Raw genomic sequence first — 11077 nt, 5'->3', positions numbered from 1 at the left:
ATTGTTATAATCATTAGACAGGTGTACTCAGATAAAGGAATTGATAGAAAAGCAACATGAGGCAAAAGAGAACAAAAAAACTAAGTCAGTTTTTGAAAATGACGTCCCATCATCCCTCTACTCAAAACAAAACCTCGCATGTTATCGCTTTGTGGAGACGTCAACATTTTATAGTTTCTGCCAGTGTTGTATAAAGTACTGAAATCTCAGAGTCAAGTAAAAGTACAAGTACCTCTCCAAAATATGACTTTGGTAAAAGTCGAAATCACTGACTGAAATGTTACTTGAGTAAAAGTCTTAAAGTATCTGAAACTTCTTGTACTTAAGTATGGAAATTACTGTAAAAATGGATGTACTCAAGTAATGTAATGAAAAGTACAAGTAAAAAGTAAAACAAAGCAAATGCAGTTTGAATGACATTTTTTATATTTTGGTAAACTTGTCAAATACACTTAAAATAATGTACACAACCAAGTGCAGGCAAAATTAAACCTGCTAATAGATATACCTGCAGGCATCATTTAGTTAAGAAAATTAGGTGCTTTACCTATAGCACAAGGTTAACTTAACCTGCTTTACAACTGAACCAGCTTCTTAGTATACCCTCCAGGACAGAAAATACAAAGTTTTTGTAAGCCTTAAGTTTTCCCTTCAAGTAAGGTCAGTGCTGAAAATGAGAAAAATAAATAGTACAGAAAATGCGGCCAACATGAAGAAAAAGAGCTGTTACGATTACTCTACTTCACAAATCAGTGAATCAGTCAATGCTACAGTCAGTAGGTGGTGCACACAACTGGTCATTATGCAAAAGAAAAAAAGAATTGGGAGGGAAATGCAGCTTATTGGCATCTGTAAACCTGGTTTTGAACTTGCATGCCTTTCCTATATTCGTTAAATTTAGTCTAAATTGCTATCGCTATGGCTTCTGTCCCCCCTTGAACAGAGGAGTCTAGGTAGCCTGCTACAGTCAACATTAGGCCTAAGCTAAATACACCACGTGTGGAACTGAAACAATGCCAAACAAAGTTCATTTATGGTCAAGATTTCACAATACAGTAGTGCCTAGTGACCAAACTATAGTTACTGAAACAGGAGGATTATAACCATTTCATAAGAAGTTACCTTGATGTGTTTCTTCAAGTTGGACGGGGAGTTTTTGTAAGATAGAATTTCCATGTGACTGCTACTGATTGCGAGACTTGCTTTGTGTTTAATGGGAGAAGCGAAACAGGTGTATCCTAATTAAAAGTAAAGAAATCAAGAAATGGCAAAAAATGTGGAATGAAGATAAGAAAGGAAGAAGATTATATGAAGTACAAAAGTCAGTTTGAATTCGAAGCATTAATGAACGAAACAGAAGAGAAGAAATAATAATTAGTAGATTAAGAGTAGGTCATACCTACTTAAATGACATGCTTTATAAAGTAGGGAGGAAAAATAATGATAAATGTGAGAGATATGGAGAGAAAGAAAATGTAGAACACATATTGATGAACTGTAAGTCAAATGAACTCGAAAGGGAAGAATTAAAGAGAATAGTTAGAAATATGGGGCATGAATGGAATCTTAAAGGTATATTAGGAAATGAAGGAAACATAACAGATATTCACAAATTAAGGAAAGCATTGTTTATTTATATTAAGAATACAAAATTAAAAAGTAGAATTTAATAGATATGAAGTAATGCTTCTACACACTCATGTACAGTAGGTGGCGGTATGCACCTTAAAGTTGCTTGTGATCCGCCATAATAGAAAAGAAGAAGAAGAAGAAGTATCCTATTGGTGGTGATGAACAAGCCCAGGCAAGCAGGCTACAGACTTTGTTCGGTAGCCTACTTGCTACTTGCTAATCAGTAGGTGGGATCAAAACACTTGCGTTTCTCTCTCTCGCTTTTTTGTAACGAGTAACTAAACCACACATTGAAAATGTATCGGAGTAAAAGTACGCAATTAAGTTCGGAAATATAGTGAAGTAAAAGTGAAAGTCATCAAAAATTTTCATACTCCAGGAAAGTATGAAGTACTCCAAAATATACTTAAGTAAAGTAGTGAAGTATTTTTACTTCGTTACTATACAACACTGGTTTCTGCACGTCAAGTTGACAAGCAAATGAATGTATTTCAACACAGGATTATTTTGTTCTGTATGTAACAGTAGCAGATTTGTCAGTTGCAAGAATCTGACTGAGCTGGAGCTGTTTTGCAAAGAAAGATGAGGAAAAAAGCCCCGCTCTAAGTGAGCAAATTACATAGAGAAATGCCTAAAATGGAGATGCAAAAAAAAAAAAAAATGCCTTGGGAGATTGAATGTAAATGTATGCTACAATATTCAGAAAACAGCAACAACTTAAAAAACAACTTGTAGAGATTCCCCCCAAATGACGCATAATTTTCATTTTAAAGTATTTTATTGAGGTGTTTTTTGTTGTTGATAGAATTCTAATATAATACAGTTTGTGGTTGTAACTTGACAATATGTGAAAAAAGTTCGAGAAGTATTGCATGTACACAATCAAGTTTTTTATTTCATACATGATGTTGGACCAGATCTAATGCATCAATTCCGGATTCACCCAGCAGATGGCAGCAGCCACAAGCGGTCAGCTCTCGCCTCATAAAGCAGGATCTTAACCAAAGCAGCGGAACTTTTCTGGTATTGTTGTTTCCGGGAGACTTTCCTTACTGTGGTTTTACTTTCTTGAAGAATTAGTAACTAAACCTTTAGCATTCCCTTAAAACAGTCAGTTTCTATCTGTTTGTTTACTCCCAAGTTGTTTCTGCTACTACAACAACATACAGCTCATAGATTAAAGTTAAACTGTGAATTCAGTGACTTAAATGCTTTCATTTTTCACAAATATAATACGAGGCGCCGTTTTGTCACATAATCGTTTTTGTTATAACTTGTAATAATCCATATTTGGCCTCTAACTTGCACTCCTGTTGTTCCTTGATGACCCGACGTCTGCTCATTTCCGAAATCTGACGGAGATTCACCGAGCCGAGCGACCCAGCCCCTCCCGCCGCCTCACAGACTCTCCCCTCGGCTCCACTCCGAGGAGGAACCCGGTGCCCCCTGTCTGATCGTTTCCAATTACGTTACCCCAAGATGGAGGTCTGCAGATGGCACGGCTAACGCTCACCAGTCCCCGCAGCCATCCGTGTGGCTTCCATGACGCTTTTTTCCAGGACGGGAGAGACCGTGCTCAATCTTTTTTTCGCTTTTTGGAGGCATCTTCCACTTAGGAGGTACTGAGCTCGGGGGATCTGGTCGAGGCAGCCATGAGCTCCGGGGAAGGAGCGGAGGAAACCACGAAGGACGCCGGCGACATAGAGGCGTTCTTTAAGACCGGTAAGGAGAGGGAGACCAAGCTTCATTTGGTCCAGCTACTAGATGGACATTGTTTCCCATCCGTGTGGTCTTCTTACTGGCTCATAATGAAAAAAGGCTGTAAATTCCCCTCATATGCTTAAGTGAAACGCAGAGTAAATAGCCAAGGCTAATGCTGTTGTGTATATGTCCTGTCTGATCGATTTCTGCTACTACAACATATAGCTCAGCATTAGCTGGACTGCTAATTCTCCTAAGTTCCATTTTCGGACAGCTCCTCGATTTTGCTGTCTGTCCGGTTCTAGTGTTTGGTTGTTCAACCCTGTGCTCTTGTCTCTATATGGTTATTAAACTCACAGAGCCCAGCAGTTACATAGCAAAACAAGAATAGTGGAAAAACAGCTGGAGTTAAATTGTAAGGAAAACTGGAATGTTCTGCTTTAGCCACCAGACCTGTATGTGTCAAAGCGGCTTTGAGTCAGCCTATAGTACAGGAAGAGTGATTTATTTTCGGGTACAAATGGAGTATTTAATTTTTATTGCATGAACCCAGTGTTTGATAATGGGCTGGTTGTTTAATCTACATGTTTGAATTCTGTGCTTCTGCGTGCTAGCCTAGAAGCTAATGACTCCCGGCTCAGATTTGGTGGGTCCTCACTGCTGGCTAGTGGATGCTAGCTCCTTTAAGCTGAGCTAGCTTGACTGTGGGTGGACCAGTCACCAGCCCGATTCATGTCTTCCCAGTTTCTCTGCAGATTAAGCGGGGATATAGATAATGCGTGTTTGTTCAGAATAATGCATTGGTTGGCGTTGGCGTTGGTATGCGTTGTTTCCCATGCTGTCACAGCGAGCACAGCCGCCACAATACATGTAAACAATACATGGCGTGGCACATATAACCTGGGTGTGCACTGAACAGCCAAAGCTAGCGTTTTTTTCCCCTCAAATAGCTACCATGGCTAAATGTTACCATTTTCTCCCCAGTGCCAGCCATTGCCTATTTCCGTATTAAAACGTGTAATGTAACGTACCGTCATATACTTCTTTTCACAGACTGTATAATAAAATGCTAGCATGTTATTTCAGCAGGCTAATCTGTGTGTGTGGACTGTATGGTGTAAGCAGATGTGGGCCTATAGTCAGGGCAACAATGGCTCATAAACTGTGAATTCCAGAGCTCCTTGTGGAGATTCAAGCGGTCACTTAAACACAAGGTTCTGTTCTATTTTAACCCAGCATGCTGAACATAGAGAAAAATGTGTGAGCTGGGTATTTGTTTTGATACTTCCATGCGTTTAAACGCACATTAGGTAGGTGGGTTAGCTCAGAACTGTATATCAAAACAAACGTGTCAAACTGACAGGGCAATGCAGTTTCCTTGTTTTTGAAATTTGAGATGTACAGAGTAGTTAATGGTAAAGAATTAGGACGGCAACAGCGAATTTAAAACTGTTATTCTGGGGTAATATACGGCATGTCCCTCAATTTACATTAGAGTCGCTAAAAAGTTGTCACTCAAAATGAATTAAGCAAAAATAAAACCCAAGTAATATTGCCATGAAAGTTTGAGAATATAGTTGACAAAATGGCATTTAATTGACCTGTAATAATTCAGCTGTTTTCATCAATAGAAACAGTCATGGCTCAACCAAACCGTCTAATCCAGCTTGCACTTTTTCAGTGTAAACGTCATAATTTAATTAGAAATTGAGATATATATATATATATATATATAAAAAAGAATGAGTTTTGATAGACTCAAATGTTGATAGGACTACGTAAGCATGAATTTTGAATAAGTGTTTTTTTTTTAGGTTTTAAACAAGTTTAGGTTTTAAAATTTCGGAGTTTTTTTCTAGCAAATTTTAGACTTGTCAAAGTCAGAAATTTCCCTCTTTTTCTAGAAAATTTCTGAGATTTTTTATTTTTTTTTTGGCAGTAATTTACCCTTTTTTGTTTTTTTTACCTTCAATGGCAATTTAAAATACCAGGAAACATTTGCGGGTGTTTTGAGTAAATTAGCCAATTAGACCGTGACACAAAGAGTTTCCAAATTTAACTTCAAGATATTCTAATGAGTTTCAAGCTTTCACTGTGTGTGTGATATAATCATCAAAAATACAAGCAATGTAGGCTTGATATTCCACTCTATTTGTGATGTATCTATATAGCTCTAGTTTCACTCTCTGCAAAAAAGTGACAGGAAATATGAAACTTTTTGAAAGTATTTAAAAACATTATTTTAGACATACCCGTATATGTACATACCTGTCTCTTTTTGTACAACCCACCTCCCCCCACACACATAAGGTGAAAGTGACACACTGGACCTCAGTGAAATGTCAGACTTTGGAGAATATTTAAAGAAATGCTGTTAATAAGCAGGAGGATGCAGCGCGTTGACTCGACTCGCCACCCTCTGGCTCCTGCGGTTTTGGGTCTAGCGAGATAACGAGCCGCAAAGGGAAGTTCAGTATCCGCATTGAGGTGATCTTTTGGTTTCCGCTTAAAAAGCGAAGCAAGGAGCATTCTGGCAAACACACTTTGTTTTTTGTGAACTGCACATCTTTCACGTGGAACTCTGCTATTCTTTTCTCAAATTGCGACAAAGCTATCTGCAGAGCGCCATAAACGCCTCCTTATCTCACTTAGACCATTCATTACCTTTAATTTAACAGGTTGAGAAGCGTTGCCGATTTAACCTTTTTATGCGTTTATGGCCGTGGCGCAACCGCTGCAGCAGAAACAAATAAAAGCGGTCTCGGGAACAAATCTGCCGCTGTTAGCCGTGACGAGACTTTTGTTCCTGGTGCGTTTTGTCAATCATTGCTGATGAGGTCTGCATTTGAAATCTTGCGACACAACAAACCCTGACCGGCATGTTGTTGTAATATAGTTTTTGAGACCTAGACACATGTGGGTAAATATAAAACGGTGGAAAAATGTTCCAAACGAGATGCATGTTCTTAGATAGAGGTAGAAGTTTTGAATTTAACGGGGGGGGGAAACAACAACCTGTTTGTGAATTTTTGCAAACTCAAAATTTAATGCGCAGAACTACACATGTTGTTGATGTGCTTATCCATAGAAAATGCTGGGAGATCTGAAACATTTAATGAGAAGGAACTTAAGAAACTGACATAATTTCATAATGCCGATCAATGGAAAACGTCCGCAATTTGGCGAATTAAGTTGAATAAACCAGTCCAAATTAGATAACCGATATTCTATATTTTGCAGCAGAGCTGATTGCAGTTTGTTACTAATCTGTTGACGATTCCAAAGAAAAACTGTCTGGTTCTGGAATAAAAATGGCAACAAACTGATTAGATTAGCCTTTAAAGCTAATGTTGCTGATTGACTTCCTTGTTCTGATCAATGATTCCAGTTTTGAAGAGAGTGTGTGGCTAAGACAGATGTTACTTTTTTTTTTAAAGCAAGAGTGAAGGGGAGGGGGAGACTCTTTGTGTTTTGCTTGTGAACTTCCTCTTCATGTATTTGAAAAGACTTGTCATGACTTGCAAAGTTTGAGGTTCTTCCCACAGGAGCCCCTCCACCCCCATATCAAACTCCATACACATCTTTTCCCCTCCCCGTTCTTCATCATTTACCTTCTTTACTCAACTGTCTGCTTTCTTTACCTTCTTGCCTGTTGTCTGTTTAATTATTTTTTTGCCCTTTACCTATTTTTCACTAATATCTATTTCATGTTTTTCTCCTCCTTTGTTTTCGTCGCATTGTTTCGGGCTTCTTTGTTCTAAGACAAAATGAAACCAAAACAAGTGTCCTGTGTGTGTTTCACTGGAAGCTAACGGTAGAAAATCCACCACTCTTCAATACAGAAATGTTTTTATTTTTACTCTTTTTAGTGCGCATGTGTGTGTGTATTTGATTTTAAGTGTCTTAGTGTTATAATTATTGTTTAAAATCTTTGTTTGTATTTGTGCTAGTAGTGTTTCTACTCAATGCATTAACATGAAGAGCCCCCGCTGGCCTTTGGCTACTTGACAGCCTTTAAATCACTGTAAGCCATTCAAATACTTGCTCTGTAATATCTGAATGAGCATGCTGTGTGTTCGTACAATAAAAGAAGGGGAAACAGTTAAGTACGAGGAAAAGGAAGCAGAAATCTGATCCAGAGCCCATGTTTATGACTCGGGTCCCATTCATCCAGGATGAGGTCTACGAGCACAGATGAGAAGATGGACGCTCTCCGAGGCTAATGGCTATTGATCTGAGAGATGGAGACTGATTGAGCTCCATCGGTGGAAGGTTTCCTCCAGGCTCAAAGCTGCCGAGTCAGTCACACGGCAGAGGCTAAAGTCTAATGCGGAGCGAAGCAGATTTGCGTTATCGTTCTGTGTTTTTTGAGATGGAAGGATACAAATGATTGCAATGTTGTGTTCAACGTAGACTTTATACTTATTTATTTATGTTTTGACAGATTGTTTTTCCATGCGTCTGCAAGCCCTGAAATGTACTAAAGATGTCTGGACGTCAGGCATGTGTGAATAGCATATTTGCTTTGGACTTCTTGTTCATATAGTAAAATGTCAAACACATTAGAGAGAGGGACAATTTGTGAATATGGCAGCAATTCCCTGGAAGGCTTTTAGTGAGGTAGCCTGTTGGCAAGAGTGGATTTGGGGCTCGAAGGAAACATTTCCAAGAAGGAAACCAAGACATCCGTCTCTGCATCTCGTTCCTAGAGGGGAAGGAAAATGTATTTCCTCACAGGACATGCTGCTCCCAGTGGGATGTGCCTAGATGACCTCAAAAGGGCAGCTATCCAGCAGGGCCACTGGTCAGTTTGCTCCATTACCGTCTTGTCCCCTTGTAATACATGTTGTACCCTTACCCACCTGCCTTCTTCTTTCTGTTTTGGTAATTATTGTGAGAAGTGGCAGGGTGTTCCCAAGTGGTCTGTATGTAAAAGGTGCGTGCGAATTCTGGCGTCGCGAAACCACGACGCGACCCAAAGCCAACTGCTCGGCTTCGGGTGAAGTATGGAAGCGCCTTCGTCAGACGTCCTCTGACGCGCGCGACCTGGATGTTTGCAACTTACATTTTGGGAAAATTTTGCATCATGCTTTGTTTTTGTAGTAATTGTATAGTTGTCAAATAATATGCACCTTGAAATCAGTGGTTGCAAAAGCGGGTAGGAAATATCCCCATGGTAGGTTTGAATATTACAAAAGGTTCCCTGACAAAAAGCTTCTTTGGGTACAACTTGGGTATAAAACAGCAACGCGGTGATGAAATGACCAGCAACCGTCAAGGAGAAATCCTAGTTAGCTTCAAGTGAATCCTTTCAGCTGTATTTCAAGCTCTTTCCACATGATGGGTCTCCTTGCTCCAAGGCAAAACCCAATAACCTAACAGAGGTAGCACTTTTCTGAGACTTTCACAAGGCATCTTGGTTTTCTTTTCAGCTGTTATCCGTGTGTGATGGCCACAGGTGAATGGTGGCTTGTAGCCAGAGCAGTAAATAAAGCGCTAAAGGCGAAGTTCCTGCTTTACCACGACAGACTAGAAAAATCCCCTGCTTACACTAGATAAAAAACCTACTGTCCAAACCTTTGGAGAAGCAAAATGAAGCAAAGAAACAACAAAAAAAGCTATGTCGAAGGACTGAATTATTCCCCATGCGTCCTTTTAGACCCAAAATTGTTTTTATACTTTTATTTTGTAGCTGGTCAAAGAGGACCGCTTAAATAAACTGCATACGCTTTCTAAACATTTACGTTGTTAAGTAGTCTGAACTTCCCAGATTTCCGCTCTCTTCTCTGTCTCCAGCTGAAAATGTCTTGCTGTGAAGGGCATGTATGAGAAGCATCTGTGAAAATAAGCTGCAACAAATTGTCCACACATTCTTTTGAACATCCTCACCATGCGACTGTGAAAACGGCTTACAGAACAGGATATTTGACCCCCTCAGCCCCAATATTTGGCTGCGGGGGTCAAAAAAATTAGCTAAAAACATTTTGCTAAAATTTTGTTAGCTAATTTTTAGCTAACAAGTTTGTTAGCTGAAATTTGAGCTAACAATTTTAGCTCAAATGGTCTTTCACGCCTGCTTGGTTATGCTTTCGGATAAATTTGAGAACCGTGTTGTGATAAACTGTAGATTTAAGTAAAACAAAACTGTAGAATGCAAATAGAGTTTATATGAAATGTAGATATGATTTTCGTGTCCGTAATGTTTCTATGAGCAGATTCAGTGCGTTTGAAAGAGGACTTCTCCACTTTCACGTGGTTCACACGACGATGAGCCGTGTGAAGTCACTACCGTCTGCTCCCTGTCGACAGCTTTTCACGCTTCCTCACTTTCACAGGAGTATTTTAGCTTTTTTTTTCTACCCTGGTTAACCCAGTCACCTGTATTATCTTTCAGACAATGAACTAGGTATAGTCTTTCAACGAAGCTTCCTTACGTGGACAGCTGTCGAGGCTTATCTTAGCACAGAGAAGGCCATGTGACAAACACAGGGAGCAGCAGCAGCCAATTCAGTCTCTCTTTCACTGTGAATGTCATCGTAAAGGGTGGAAAAACAGTTAATTTGGTTGGGACACCGCACAATTGTAAAGTGACAGGACTCTAGAATCAGGGACTCCAAAGTCAGCCTTTTAGAAATCTCAACATCTCAAGTTTTGTTCCCTCTAGCTTGGATCCACACTAGAAACGCCTAGAAGGTCAATCTAGGGTCATGGAACCTGGGTTAACACACACTAAGAGAGCAAAGCCATTCTGTAAACTGATGATCTGCACTGTTTTGTATTTAGCCCAAAGCGTGTATGATGTCAGCTCGAACTTGTCTGTGCATTGCTGAAATCGAATCCACTTGAACAAAAAGAACCAGACTGCGATTAAGACGGAACAATGTTCACTTCTCACGCTGAGAGGTGTGTCTCAACAGGTTTTTAAGTGTTCTAGGACGGAAAGAGTGACTTGTGTAAGGAGCGAGTTAATGAAACCTTTTTCAGTTGCGATCACAAACATTCGAAAGTCCAAATGTTTGTGATCTTGATCCTGATCTATAGAGACTACATGCAGAGAGCAGCTGGATGGGAGCAAGGCAGGTTCCTTGGCTCGGTTGGCTTGTGTGATGTTGTCGGCTATAAAGGCTTTGACTGTGTTGGAGGTGAGAGATCATTGGATTATGCACGCTGACCTAATCTAATCTGGTCTTTATTCTTCGGGATTACTCTTTTTTTCGGTTGGAGTCTACCAATGTAGAGACCTGGAAAGAAAGGTAAGGAATTTAAAAAAATAATGGTAAGATAGCCAGTCATACAAAGAAAGCAACAATTGGTATTTAGATTTAGTCAACAGAAGAATAAAAAAATTTTGTTAATGTTCATTTAAAAAGTTTTATTCCTAGGATATGTTGTACAGGATCTATCCCGAGGGAAGATGTATTTGATCCCTTGTAGATATGGTTTTTTTTATCTGGCACTTTTTGGCACCTGTGTCACCATAGCAACAGCAGCTACCATGTCTGTGTTGTGTGTGTGACCCATGTTTTCTCTTTAGGCTCATTCTTAAAATAGATTTTCTAAAGGCTCCGTGTCATGACTGAGCACTTTACTCAGTGCTCAGTGGGCAAATTGAAAGATGCAGATTCTGTCACCTAGCTACAGGGCAGACGAGTTTAGAGGTCGTAGGGGTATATGCCACTGAGTGTAAGGGTTTTACATTTTATGTGCAACCATGCAACCTGTGCCAAGAGCTGTCAGTTAGGTG

The 11077-nt window shown here is 39.6% G+C and overlaps 1 protein-coding gene across 7 annotated transcripts in view; it reads left to right on the top strand.

The window, feature by feature from the left end:
- Positions 1-3017: 3017 nt before the first annotated feature.
- The window catches only part of LOC116731262 (triple functional domain protein), an 82886-nt gene continuing 74826 nt past the window's right edge, over positions 3018-11077 (top strand). For 4 of the 7 annotated variants that reach the window (XM_032580936.1, XM_032580933.1, XM_032580930.1 and 1 more), the window contains exon 1: positions 10285-10475. In XM_032580936.1, the coding sequence (XP_032436827.1) occupies positions 10346-10475 (130 nt within the window). In that variant the 5' untranslated portion in view covers positions 10285-10345. Of the gene's footprint in view, positions 3355-10283; positions 10476-10568; positions 10587-11077 lie in introns of those variants that run through there. The other 3 variants (XM_032580935.1, XM_032580931.1, XM_032580937.1) reach the window with 3 other exon arrangements.

Source organism: Xiphophorus hellerii, chromosome 13 (assembly GCF_003331165.1).
Source record: "Xiphophorus hellerii strain 12219 chromosome 13, Xiphophorus_hellerii-4.1, whole genome shotgun sequence".
NCBI lineage: Eukaryota > Metazoa > Chordata > Actinopteri > Cyprinodontiformes > Poeciliidae > Xiphophorus > Xiphophorus hellerii.
This window is presented reverse-complemented; position numbering and strand designations above follow the sequence as displayed.